This window comes from Podarcis erhardii (assembly GCF_964252035.2).
Source record: "Podarcis erhardii genome assembly, chromosome: 12".
NCBI lineage: Eukaryota > Metazoa > Chordata > Lepidosauria > Squamata > Lacertidae > Podarcis > Podarcis erhardii.
This window is the reverse complement of record NC_138513.1, coordinates 7,891,302-7,905,373: the sequence shown is the minus strand read 5'-3', so window position 1 is coordinate 7,905,373 and position 14,072 is coordinate 7,891,302. Positions and strand designations below refer to the sequence as shown.

The 14,072-nt window shown below is 44.1% G+C and overlaps 1 protein-coding gene across 2 annotated transcripts in view; it reads right to left on the bottom strand.

Moving 5' to 3' along the window:
* LOC309325876 (sodium channel protein type 5 subunit alpha-like) overlaps positions 1–13,301 on the bottom strand; it is a 43,927-nt gene extending 30,626 nt beyond the window's left edge. Inside the window, exons 1-7 of one of the 2 annotated variants that reach the window (XM_081834184.1) lie at positions 10,629–13,301; positions 9,955–10,083; positions 9,056–9,147; positions 8,241–8,441; positions 6,576–6,639; positions 3,308–3,458; positions 82–276 (exon numbers count right to left, since the gene is read on the bottom strand). In XM_081834184.1, the coding sequence (XP_081690310.1) occupies positions 82–276; positions 3,308–3,458; positions 6,576–6,639; positions 8,241–8,441; positions 9,056–9,147; positions 9,955–10,083; positions 10,629–10,750 (954 nt within the window). In that variant the 5' untranslated portion in view covers positions 10,751–13,301. Of the gene's footprint in view, positions 1–81; positions 277–3,307; positions 4,069–5,031; positions 6,351–6,575; positions 6,640–8,240; positions 8,442–9,055; positions 9,148–9,954; positions 10,084–10,628 lie in introns of those variants that run through there. The other variant, XM_081834185.1, reaches the window with a different exon arrangement.
* Positions 13,302–14,072: the final 771 nt, after the last annotated feature.

Here is a 14,072-nt window from a genome sequence, read left to right as displayed (position 1 = left end):
TTCTATTGTTAAGAACAGTAACAACAATAAAAACAATTAGGCTAAGTATATAATAATAATTTTTTAAAAAGTTTTACAAACCTTTTCCTTTTTTAGTAGTTCTTTTGCTTCACGAAGTAACAGCTCCCTTGCCTTTGTGTGTGCAAGTGTTGCTTTGTTTTGCTCTTCATATGCCATTGTTACAACAGCCAGGATTAAATTAAATAGATAAAATGAGCACAAAAAGATGATTATAACAAAAAAGATGCAGTAAGATTTCCCAGATGTTCTGATAACCTGCAAGTATGAAATACATAACTCATCATGTATTGTCTTTCAGCAAAACAATAATCAGAGAATAAAAGCAAATGTTAAAATAATCCATTTAATAGAATTGTAATAGAGCAAGGGCATCAGGTCAAGCAACCACTGTTGTCTCCTAGTTAACTCCAAAAATCTGAGATAATAAGATTGTTTTTACCTGCCAGTGGATACCCATCAAAGTCTCTACAATCAAGACTTCCGTGAAAAGGGGAATCCTGAGTTGGGAGGTGCACACATGCACATAACAACAGAAAAATACCCCTCACGCATCATCCTATAGCAGGCCAAGCCCACCAAAGAGATGAGAAGGATTCCTCCTGACATCAGCCACAAAACTCAGGATGGATGATATGGGAGAAGGAAAGGCACAATGACCTCATAGGAGGTCATTTCAACTGTCAGTCATGATGTCCATGGAGCATTTGCATTCAACAAGCAAGGTGGAAGGTTGTTCGTGCTTGGTGCATCAAGAACAAGAACAATAAAGATGTTAAGGGGACATCTGTGGCTGACCTACTATCCTTCCTGCAAAATGGCCTTTGGAAGGGCTTCACACAAATACCTCGAAGAGGCAGGCTGTATACCATTTGCGTGTTCAAACCCAGAAACCTCCCCCCTAAATAAATTCACACTTGACTCAAAATTTTGGTTTGGTTTTTGGCAGAATTTAGGCCACAACTTTATTGATTACAGAAAAGTGACTGGTTGCATAGGCTCTGTTTCGACTAGCTCCCTGCAGTGGCGTAGCGTGGGTTGTCAGCACCCGGGACAAGGCAAGTAATTTGCGCCCCCTAACCCGTGGATTTGCGCCCCCTACCCCATGGATTTGCACCCCCTAACCCTAACCCCCAGATCTTGCGCCCGGTGCGGCCAGCCCCCATGCTATGCCACTGGCTCCCTGCCAGGCAGGTAGCGCTGACCCAGGGAACCAGCATAGGTCAGCCAAGGGTGAAAACCTGGATAAGCGGAAAGCCAGGAATCGGCTAACTCCGCCACCCAAATGCCCCCCTGGACTCAGGCACGGGCACAACCCCCTCACAGGGGTTGACCAAACTAACAAGTCCCTGGATTCCTTTAACAGAATACCCTTCACATAGGGGTGGCGAGAGCGTTCTCCCATCCCCATCACCTGAACCAGAGCCTATCCGCAACCTTACAAATTGTGACGATTTGCTATGCGGCAGGCGAATCTCAAATGGCAACAGCCAATCAGCCAAGTGGGGAAAATTCCTGCCGTGCCCCCGTCCCAATGACAGACGACACACAATGGCATAGCAAAGTCAAGCGCAACAAGCCCTAAAAGTAGGGAGAGGTGGGTGGGTGTTCTGAATGCATGCGCTGAAAGAGGAAGCTCTGGGTCACGTGCATGGGCATAAATAGGTCCCTCAAACCGTTTGAACTGCGTCCCATTGGCCAGATTTTATCCAGCTTTGAGGGACCTACCAATCAGGTGTTGTGGCTTACCAACTGTACCCACCCACAACACAGGGTGTTGGTTGTCTAGGTCTCACCGCAAAACGTGCCCTCTTTAAGGGAGGACCCAATTTCCTCTGTTCTTTCTAAACCCAATTCTCCTTCCTTCTATACTTCTAGTTAAATGCTTTCTTAGAGGTGCTATGCTGAAGTGTCTTCCCATGGCACACAGGTTCCCTTCACGGGACCGTCATAAGATTCTGACAGCTCTACACTTACACTTTGATTGATCGCTTATTTCACTAGGGCTGCGATGCTTCTGTGGCTTTCACTACTAATGGTGCTCTTCATAAGGCTTGTCCAGAAGCTGCATGGGCTTCTCCAAACACTTTCATTCATCACTACACAATTGATAATTATGCAGAGGCAGAGGCTGCATTTGGAAGGAGGGTCCTGCAGCAGGTCCCTCCATGATAAATTATGCAGGGGTGCAGTCAAGGGACCCACCCTATCAGGATTAGCTTTGCCATGTCCCAACATACCATCCCTGTTAGCCAAAGTGAAATAGTACGGTTGGTACCAACATGAAGCATAGATTTCCTTCAGTGTACCTTCGGTGTAAATTGTCTGCACTTAAAAAAAGAAGACTATAGGTCTTCTAAACTGTTCAGTGTTAGTATTGGAAGTAGGCTTTCTGTTCCTGATGGGGTGTTTCTGTTGCTGATCTCTGTTGCTTGCTTCTAAGTTTCTCCTTAAATTCCTGGGCTTATGTTTCATACCCTCCAAGTGTCCCGATTTTCCTGGAATGTCCCTGTTTCCTCAGAGTGCTGAGTTCGGAGAGGAAAATAAGCCAGTGTTTGTCCTGAGCGGTGGTGACAGCAGCAGTGGCAGCTATGAAGGAACATCCTGTTGCCTCTCCCTGGCTCTCCCTGGCTGCCACTGACAACCTCCTCCTTTGAGCAGTTCATAGCAGCTGCTGGAGAACGGGAGAAGAGGAGAAAAGGCTGCCACTACCAAGGCTCAGCCCTGCGTGATGTGCCAGCTCTGTGGTACAGGCATTGCTGTCCTGGGCAGGAGTGGGGCACAAGGGGTATTGATGATGATCAAGCTTTGCACATCTGTGCCTAATCTTGCCCTTTTCTAAAATGTATTTATTGGTGTGTGGGTTGTTTTTTGTAAGTCCGCCAAAGAATAAAATAAAATAAAATTTGGATTAAGGTGTTTTCTCAGGATGGTGGGGTGTGTGTGCTGTGTCCTGTTGGTGCCCTGGTGGTAACACTCACCCTTCTTCAGATAGGAAATGCTCCGTGGTTCGGGGGGGGGGGGCAGCACACAAAAATGGGGGTGGGGGTTTGAGGAGGGTCAGTTCTTGGAGGGAGTAAAAATGTTCCTATTTTCACTTGAGAAATGTTGAAGGGTATGTTTCCTTGGCAAGTCCATGGAAGCATCATGGTACTTCCAGTCTACTTCCAAAGTGTCCATTTCCGACTTGACCAGAAGGTGGAGCCATAACCCAACTATCCCTGCTATGTTAAAGGAAATCTATCCTTCAAGTAGATACCAACAGTACATTAAAAAAAAAAAGTTTTACCTGCCGATAGAGGATTTCCCAACTATCCTGTGTCATCAGTCGGAACAATGATAGAAAGGCCCATCCAAAATGATCGAAACTGGTGTATCCATCATCAGGATTTTTTCCATATTTCACGCAATAATAGGTTCCGTTTTTACATTCAGTTTCACTTACGGGTATAAAAGAGAATACATTATGTTACTGATAACTTTCAAGTAAAAGATCTCTCTGACTGCTTACCTCACAAGTGGAACCTGGACATTCACATCTTTCTCAAACATACTTAATCTTCTAGGTTTTGTTACAGTCTCAACATCAATACTGAACAGAGTTTATTAAAATCAAACCAACGTTATCAACATTTTTACTGGCCCCTGTGATAAGTTATAATTTTATTCCCCTGCTACAGAAAAGTTTTATATGTTCAGAGAAAGCTATTAAAGGCATAATGGCATAGGACAGAGACTAGCCCATCCTATCTCAAAGTCCGTGTGGGAGCAGTAACTATAAAGGGTGGAGGCAGAAGGGTCTGAGTGAAGGATTTGCTTCTTAATAGACAGTACCCCTAGTTCTAAGAATCATCTGGCAGATGTAATTGTGATAAGTAGTGACCTTGAAAGACTTATTTCAGTGGCTCAATGAGGTGTTGTTGTTTTACTTAAAGCCCAGAATACCTTGTGGAGATCCCATGAGGGGAACCTTTGCACTGTTTGTGAGTTAAGTTGTGCTGCACCTCTGAGGAAAAGATGAAGGTAGGTAATAACTGAGTGGTCTGTGACCTTATGGGACGCGGGTGGCGCTGTGGGTTAAACCACAGAGCCTAGGACCTGCCGATCGAAAGGTCGGCGGTTCGAATCCCCACGGCGGGGTGAGCTCCCGTTGTTCGGTCCCAGCTCCTGCCTACCTAGCAGTTTGAAAGCACCCCTAAGTGCAACTAGATAAATAGGAACCGCTTTATAGCGGGAAGGTAAACGGCGTTTCCGTGTGCGGCGCTGGTGCTGGCTCGCCAGATGCAGCTCAGTCACGCTGGCCACGTGACCCGGAAGTGTCTTCGGACAGCGCCGGCTCCCGGCCTCTTGAGAGAGATGAGCACGCAACCCTAGAGTCGGTGTGCTGGTCCAGGGGGGAGGTTACTGTGGGGCAAGGTCCAGGACCTGAGTTGAGGGTCGGCAGACAGTCCTCCATGGGCGAAGTGGGGTCCACAGCAAGGAGCCGGGCAAGGACAGGAACTCTGGGGGAACCGGACTGGGTGCTGGCCGAAACAGCTCTTCAACGACGTTGCTCCCGCAACCTGGGACTGGGCTGACTGCCCTTTATCGTCTCTGAGGCCAGGGGTGGCCCCGGCCCCCAGGAGACCCGCCTCTCCTGGCCTTAAGGCGAGCACTCCTCCTGGGAAAAACCAGTTCCCTCCACCTCTCTGCCCTGAGCCTCTGCAGTTCAGGAGAGGCTGAAGGGTTACTGGACCCAGGGGGAGACTCACCTGTAGGCACTGAGTCCTCAACCACCTCCAGAGCCAGAGTGGATTCACCTGGTGCCTGCTCCTGAGGATCCGGCACAGGTGTAGGCGCTTCAGAATCAAGGCCCTGCCCCAGTTCAGCTGGCCCTGGAGGCGGGGACTCCTGTGCAGGCTGGGATTCCTCCGGTTCAGCCTCTGAATCGGATTCCCAGGCCATCACAGTCGGTCACGACTGGCCCTGATGGGCAAGGGTACCTTTACCTTTACCTTTACCTTTACCTGTGACCTTATTTTGAGAGGACCAAGAAAAGGTCAGAGGCTTTTCTGTGAGTGGTTGGGGATAGTCTCTGGTGAATGCTTGCTTGTACAAAGATAACATGTTCCTTGAAACCTGCTTTGGAGTGTAAGACTTTCTCCCACTTTTACCATATTAGGAAGACTGTCCAGATGACTTCATAGATGTGACATGTAAATATTCTTCTAGATCAGGCTTCCTCAACCTCGGCCCTCCAAATATTATTGGCTTACAACTCCCATGATCCCTAGCTAGCAAGACCAGTGGTCATGGATGATGGGAACTGTAGTTTCAAATCATCTGGAGGGCCGAGGTTAAGGAAGCCTGATCTAGATTCTTGGAGACTCTCTTCTAGATATGACGAGAGTGACAAGGAAAGTTTATCCTACATACTTCCTCCTCTTCCTTTTTCTCCCCAGTGGATGATCTGACTGAACGACTAGCCATGATGGCTCTCCTACATCAGGTATTAGAGGCAGCATGCCTCTAAACAACAGCAGGAGAGGATGATTCCCAAAGACATTGGGTTGGCTGTTGTGAAAGACATGCTGGACACTGTTTCTAGATAGACCTTTGGCCTGATCTAGCACCACTCTTCCTTTGCTTCTGATACATTTTCAGAAGTCAGATCCATCTACTATTGAAGGGGGAGACTGGTCAATAAGGTACATTGATTAAGTGGAGTGTGTTGGAGGTGGATCAGTTTTCTTGACCCCTTCCTGCCAGAGAATCCTCTGGGGAAGGCACACTCAAGGCAGAAGGACCTTTTATTGTGCTTGATCTTATTTACTCATGTCTTTTGACCTGAAGACATTTCAGAATCTGAAGGGAAGGGAAAGAGATGATTGATACACTTTCCTCCCTAGCTAAGAATTGGGGTAAGGAGTAGAGTTTTGTTTTTACTTTTATTAGGCCAATGAAGGCAGGGACTAGAACTGTTAGGGGGTCTCCGTCTGCATAAATTCTGCCTTTCAGAATGAGGGAAAAACCCACTATAGATATGCTCCTCCACCAACAGAGTCGGGGTGATTTTTATCAGGTCTGCAGCATAGAAGGAAATTATTAAATGTCCCAGTCATGCATGGCTGCTGATTAAATTTTAAAACTAAGCATGTTAATTGTTTTAATTGTTAATTGTATTAACACTAGTAGTAGTAGTAGTAGTAGCACCCTGTGCATCTAACTGGGTTGCCCCAGCCATTGTGGGTGGCTTCTATCATATACAGAAACATAGTAAAACTTCAAACATAAAATACGTCTTTGTACAGGGCTGCCTTCAGATGCCTTCTAAAGGTTGTATAGTTACTTATCTCCTTGACATCTGATGGGAGGGTGTTCCACAGGGTGGTTGCCATCACCAACCCTGTAACCTCACTTCTTGCAGTGAGGGAACCGCTAGAAGGTCCTCGGAGCTATATCTCAGTGTCCACGCTGAATGACGGGGGTGAAGACGCTCCTTTAAGTATATAGGGCTAAAGCCGTTTACAGCTTTAACAATTAGCATCTTTTCTAGTTTGGTCCTCAGTTACACTTACTTGGGATGTGAGGTGTATCCACACAGCAATACATCAGTAGAAGAATTCTTTTTCTGATATACTTCTGGAAGCAAACATTTTGGAAGCAAAAGTAATAGTCATTTAAAGCCTCTTCCTACCTCACAATACAATGGATGCAGTTATCAGCTGAATAACAAACTCCCAGTCAGGTGGCTAACCTGCGTCTGACCCACCAAGCCACATGAAATTGGCCCATCAGACCCTGCAGCAGTATCCCCTGATCTGATTGAGAGAGGAGAATGCTGAACTTTCTGTGATAAGTTCATTTTCTGCAGTGGATGGAGGGGACCCACATGTGGGTTGTGTCTCCCACTCACTTCACTAGGCAAGATATGCAGATTGATGACACCCTAAGACCCACCCACCCCAGTTTCCACAACAGTATGCAATCATGGCAATGCAACTGGCAAAGAGAATAGAACAGGAACAGAAAAACCAACAGGGAACATACCCCTGGACACACCCTCCTTGCCTCATTTTACTACGTACTACTGTACTTACATTTTAACCCAATTCATCCGCCTACTGCAGTCACCCTAAGCACTGAGAGCATTGGATTTCCTCCATGTCCTGCAGAAAATGAATGCAAGTCCAACATTCTATTCTTTTGGAGTGGAGAAGGAGATTCATGGATGGCATATTCTCAGGGGTGCCCAGCTGAGTAGGCTCTCCTGTGGCCTGCCCCCACCTCCTGCTTGCTGAGGGACATGTTGGCTGATGCATACACTCTACACTTGCATTGTTTCACATAAGTCAACACTGAAGCCCAGGTGGCTCCCCCAAAAGAGCACCAGTCCCAAAGACAGCAGAAGAAAATTCACCCTCTGTGGAGTGCAGGGAAGAGATCTGCCTTCAGTCACCAGTTGGAGTCAGAAGAAGGCCCCACCTCACCAGAATGTCATCCATCTCAGTAGCATTCTGGCTGCCTTAAACACTCTTTCCTTCTGCCTGAAGGCGTTTGCTCCAAAAGAGGCAGAATCACTACCATGCACTGGGGTCTTTGGCTCCTCAGAGGAATTCATCAATAAGGCTAGGTTACTCATGCCAAGGCTGGATAGACTAAGTTCAATAAGTGAATTCCAATCTCCTTCCTCCTTATATCCCACATGGAAGAAAGTGAAGAGAAATCAAGCTGGAAGTTGCTATGTCATGGGCTGGCTGAGTTAGAAAGATGCAGATGGAGGATTGGTTGAGGAACCAGTGAATGGCAAGCCCCAGATTATCTGGGGAGGTATTAGGAATATGGCTTTCCAGGTGGTGGTTCCACAACTTTGGAACTCTCTCTCCAGACCCTTAAAAAAAAATAAAAATCCAGATCTGCGTTGGGCTGAATTGTGCTGTTGGTCTGTGTGCCGTACATAATTCAGCTCAAGTCATATGACAGCATTATTATTGTTGTTGTTGTTGTTACTATTAGTTCTTACACAAATAAAGAGGCTAGAAAAATATAAAGTCTAAATCTGACTCAACATGGTTCAATGAAACTTCAAAACCACATAATAATATGGTGCGTGGGATGCTATTGTATTAATTTATAAATGCCAGTTTAGGAATGATCCGAAAGTAAAACACTGTTTTGGCAGTACAAAAAGTACCAGGGTTATGTAAGCAATATGCTACTGATTTAAAGGGGGGTGTTTTTACCTGAATCCTGTAATGTGCATGACTCCTCTTCCCTGATGCTCTTATTCAAGTAAGAAGCATGGACACATTTATATTTTAAGTTGCCCATGAAGAGTTGGAGGCCAACCAGGGCAAAGACAGCCAAGCAGAAAACTGTCAACAGCATCACATTGGCAAGCTTCTTGACAGACTGAAGAAGTGAAGCTATAATGACTTTCAGTCCTATGAACAGAAGAGTAATTATTATACAGACTGATAACAGAGGACAAAAACTACAGCCCTTTTGAATTATGTTTCTCACCTATTATCTTTAGGGTCTACGCTTCGGAAAGCAGCCCTGAAGTCCAACTATTGCAATGTGCTTTAGGGGTGGGGAGATGGGGGTGCATAACAGTGTTGCACCTTCTGATAATGTCTGTCTCCTGATTTGTTTTTGGAAGTGCACCAGAATTTGAACAAGCTCCCTATAGGCTGTAGTCTTCTGGTACCATTTAAAGTTCAGCTTTGATCTATAATAAGGCTGCCAGACGTCCCTGTTTCCCAGGGACAGTCCCCGTATTTACAAATCAGTCCTCTGACAAAATCCTGTCATCCCTACTGAAGTTGAAAAGTGTCCCTGATTCATTGCGGGGGGGGGGGGAATATGGTAACCTTAATCTATAAATTGTGTTGTTGTCAGAACTTTTCTCTTTTGTGACTTACTGTTTCATTGAATTTTCATAATAGATTGTTTTTAACTGTTTCTTATTTGGGTTAGTTTGAATTCCTTGAGTGAAAGGTGGAATACAAATTTAGTAACTGAACAAACAGACAAAGCAAGAAAAAGAGCCTCTCACCTGGGATTACAGAAACAGCTTTTAAAGTTCTCAGAACCCTGAAAATTCGGATAGCTGAAATGCTACTAAAACGCGAAGCCAAAGCTGCATACCTGAAAATTTCAAAATATGAAAAAATCTATTGACAGACTCATCATTTTATAAGACAATGCTACTGGTAGCTATAGTATCTTAAATCAGATGGGCTTCGTGTGTATATTGTTTTTGGGAAAGGGCCATACTCACTCAGTGGTAAAGCAGATACTTTGCATGCACAAAGTCCCATTTTGTGTGTATGTAAACTCAGGAAGGGCAGGGCCACACACCATTCCATTCCACCACACGCTGTACTAGCATTCAGCTTATACTGAAACAAACCTCCACACATAGTTTAAGTGATTGGCCGATTCATAAGCTGTTCAAAATTGTGCAGATATTTCTACAACGTATAGTTAAAATTTGACACAAGTCCAAAACACTCCTCATCCAAAGGGTACGACATGAAGTCTGATAGTAGCTAGAATTAGTAGATTAACATGTCGAACTACATCCACGATGGGTGGAATTCAACATCATCCTACAGTGAACATCCTGCTAGCAGTGCAGGTTGCCAGACGTAACTATCCTCCTCTCTTTCCCCTCCCCCACTGTTCTGGGGGTTCTCCCCAGATTGCCTGAGCCAATTTTGGGGTGCGTCAGAGTTGTGATGGGGAGGAAAGGAAGGGAAAGCCCTGTTACGCAAGCAGAAGTTTTCGCACAGGGCTTAAAATGACAGAACTTGTTAGGCGATTCCCACCTTATATGTTTAAATGCTCCCAAGGTCAGCAGCATCTTCACATGCAAAGCTAGCAGAATTCTAGCTCTAGTTTTTCTCCTGTATGAAAAATTATAAACTGCAAAGAAGGAACACCGAAACTTACGTCATAATTAAAACAAATAAATCCAAAACGTTCCAGGGATCTCGAAGATAGGTGAATTCATTCAAAACAAATCCCCTTGCAACTATTTTTACTGCAAATTCAACTGTATAAATAATTGCGAAAATATACCTGAAAATCAAAGCCAGAGAAGCAAAATCATTACCAGTGTGGAGGGAATCAAGGCTACTCATGTGCTACTTCCCACATGAAGCCCAAGGAAAAATGGAAGTGCTGTGATGGCATTATAGGCAAAGGTCTGGTTAGATTTCATTATACGATTATAATATTTATTTATTTCCATCTATGAGCCAACTGCTAGATAAGGCTTGCACATTGTATGATCCAGAAAGCAAAATACATACCACCAGTCACATATGAGCTGCTGTTTGACTCACCCTCCCCTTACTTTTGCAGTTCCAAGCAAGATAGTGTAACAGGAGACTTAGGGCTTGTGCACAAATGAGCATTATTTTCCTGCTAATTCACTTCCTCACCCCCACTCAAGTTAGATCTGAGTAGACCTCAGTGCACCTATTTGAATATCAGGTGCAATTCTGGTATTTGCCACTTACAAGCAGGCATCCCTTCTGTGTTTATTCCTGCCTTCCAATGGGTTGATTCTCATTCAGTCCATAGATTAGTATATTGTACATGAAGTGTGGAGTGATACTTACTCAGCGATTTGGTAATTTTCTGGAGGCTTGTTTAAAGTCATAAAAATACAGTTAACGAGAACCACACATGTTATGAATGCTATAAATAATGTACATGATGTGTTAAGGAAATAGTGTTTCATTGAAAAATAAGGGGTTGACCTCCAGGTATAAGGTGGTATATAAATTATACAAACAAATAAATATTCAACAGCTTGTGGTAAAATATGAGTAACCAAAATAAATGCAATTAATGCTACTTACTATCATGCTCTTAAATTAAAAGGAAAAATCTAAAAATAATGCATTTTCTTTAGTTTAACTTTGCTTGTTTCTTGTTTATTCAGCATAGTAACTGTTATGAACCTTAGGCTATAGTCAGCATCAGGACTGATACAAGGTAGGTCCCATGCACATTTTCAAGCACTTGAGGTTGATCGGAAGAAATCTCCTTTCAGCCTTTTAACAGTAGACAGTCTTGCCTTTATTCTCTGGGTAACCGAAGAATTGATGCTTTTGAATTCTGGTGCTGGAGGAGACTCTTGAGAGTCCCATGGACTGCAAGAAGAACAAACCTATCCATTCTGAAGGAACTCAGCCCTGAGTGCTCACTGGAAGGACAGATCCTGAAGCTGAGGCTCCAATACTTTGGCCACCTCCTGAGAAGAGAAGACTCCCTGGAAAAGACCCTGATGATGGGAAAGATGGAGGGCACAAGGAGAAGGGGACAACAGAGGACAAGATGGTTGGACAGTGTTCTCGAAGCTACCAGCATGAGTTTGACCAAACTGCGGGAGGCAGTGGAAGACAGAAGTGCCTGGCGTGCTCTGGTCCATGGGGTCACGAAGAGTCGGACACGACTAAACGACTAAACAACAACAACAACAAACAAGATCCATGTCTAACCCAAACAAGAGCTCTTGAAGGTACAAAAGAAGATTTAGGGGACGTGACGTGTCACCCATGGGGGTGTGACGCACGTCTGTGGTTGTGCGGCGTGTGGCACGCGTCCCGGGGGTGGTGGCCACAATGGCACCCTTTCCCCAAATGGTGCCCCCCCCCTTTGTATGCCAGTGGGGCAATGGTTGCCACTTTTAGTCATAGTCCAAATCAGGCCAGCTCACCATATGCCCAACCCCACAACATTCAGACCTTCTGCTGCCTGTATGGATGTTGGGTGTAGGAAAGCTCCCCTCCTTACCTGCACATTTCATACCTTCAAAGCAGGGCTAGTGTGTCCAGTATAGAATAAACCAAGGTATTAAAGATGGGTATGAACTTCTGGGTGAAGTGAAGGGAATATGGAACAAAGTTGCATAAGCAAACCAATTTCTAGCCTACAGTTGCACACTTGGGACATGTACTGTTTATAATTTGGGGTTGTATGTTTTGAGGTGAAGGGATCTTGTTACACTAGCTCTGATCATTTAACTATAGTATGAAACATGGACCTAATGGTCAGGGGTCCCTCTACCTTTATGGGGAAGCAGGTGGCGCTGTGGGTTAAACCACAGAGCCTAAGGCTTGCCGATCAGAAGGTCGGTGGTTCGAATCCCCGCGACAGGGTGAGCTCCCGTTGCTCTGTCCCTGCTCCTGCCAACCTAGCAGTTCGAAAGCACACCAAAGTGCAAGTAGATAAATAGGTACCTCTCCAGCGGGAAGGTAAACGGCGTTTCCGTGCTCTGCTCTGGTTCGCCAGAAGCGGCTTAGTCATGCTGGCCACATGACCCGGAAGCTGTACGCCGGCTCCCTCGGCCAATAAAGCGAGATGAGCGCCGCAACCCCAGAGTCGGCCACGACTAGACCTAATGGTCAGGGGTCCCTCTACCTTTACCTTTATGAAACATGACTGCAAGACAAGGGATCTTAATATACAGGGCCAGCAAAACAAGTGGCTCTCATATTGTATGGACTCACCACAGGAGAATGGCTGATGGTCAGTTTTCCTAAAGGTGCATTTGCACCATCTCATTTTCCTTTTTTATTTCAGTTTTTAATTTGTGAGTATAATAGAAAAAAGAGAAACGCAAATAATAATAATAAACATTGTCAGGTGACCTTAAGAATAATAATATTCCATCAATCCTGATTTAAACATATAAATTAATACAGGCAGTCGAAATAGGTATCTAAACAAAACAGATAATTATAAGCCATGTGTTCAAGGACAGAAAGAACACTGAGATCTTCAACCTGCTGAGCACCAGCTGATTATATCTGTCACTGCAAATTACAAGGGGATCTGGCCTAGCCTACATTTCATCTAATCTTCTGTAGGTCTAAATAATAAATTGTACTCTTTCTTCTTAGTAACACAGTTGAAATTTTGTTTTGAACTGCAATAGTGGACCATAGCAAAGTTGCAAAACACAGGATAATAAATAAATTATTATTTGTACCCCACCCATGTCTCCCCAGCCACTCTGGGCGGCTTCCAACAAAATATTAAAAATAGAATAAATGATTAGTCAAACATGTGAATCCAGTCAAATATTACAGAAAATGAGGGTGGGTGAGTGAGTAGGAGTTAACTTCAATGGTCAATAGCTAATCTAACCTACAATAAACTTCATTTCAAATTCAAACAGATAACCATGGAACATAAAGAAAAACCTACTCACTAAACCTCCACATAATATTTTATTGGGACACACCTTTTCGCTCTGGAATCCTAAAAAAGATATATTAAAGCTCATAGATGATAGATGATGATGATGATAGATAGATGATAGATAGATGATAGATAGATGATAGATAGATGATAGATAGATAGATAGATAGATAGATAGATAGAGATCGATAGATAGAGATAGATAGAGATAACAGTTCTCTGTGATTCTGTATAAGAGATTTAGAATGAAGGAAACCCATTGGAAGGATATGTGTGTATCAAAATTTTCACAGCTAGTCTTCTCAGTGGATGGAAAGGACTGAAAAAAAACAAGGCTTTGGTGGCAGAAAACCGAAAGATTCTGTTCCTGGCTGATAGCACCATAAAAGTCTGTAAAATAGATGGAAATGCTTTTTAAATATAACATGCTCATGATAGACCTACTGTCTGCAAATATAAACACATTGCAACTTCATAAAGATTGACTGGGGAGAACAATATGGACTGCAGATGAAAGTAGACAAACACAGACGTACAACTCATTCTATTTATACATCACTCAGGAGACCCATCGTTATGACAAGGAGCTGCATAAAAGACTGGGTAGTGGTAGCCATTCACTGAAGGCCAAACACACAAGGATGGCATAGATCAGTGCTTTTATCTTTGTTTGCCGCTTTTTGCAATGAAATAAATCATCAGCCCCTGATTCAGATCAGGGTTGTGCCATGGAATTCATTTGCAAAAGAAATAATGGGAGTTTGGAAGTTGATGTTGCTCTGCTGTTTTATTCATTTGCTTAAGTTATGGAATGATTCTACCTCTGTTTTTATTAAGAGGCCAGTGGGCTAAAT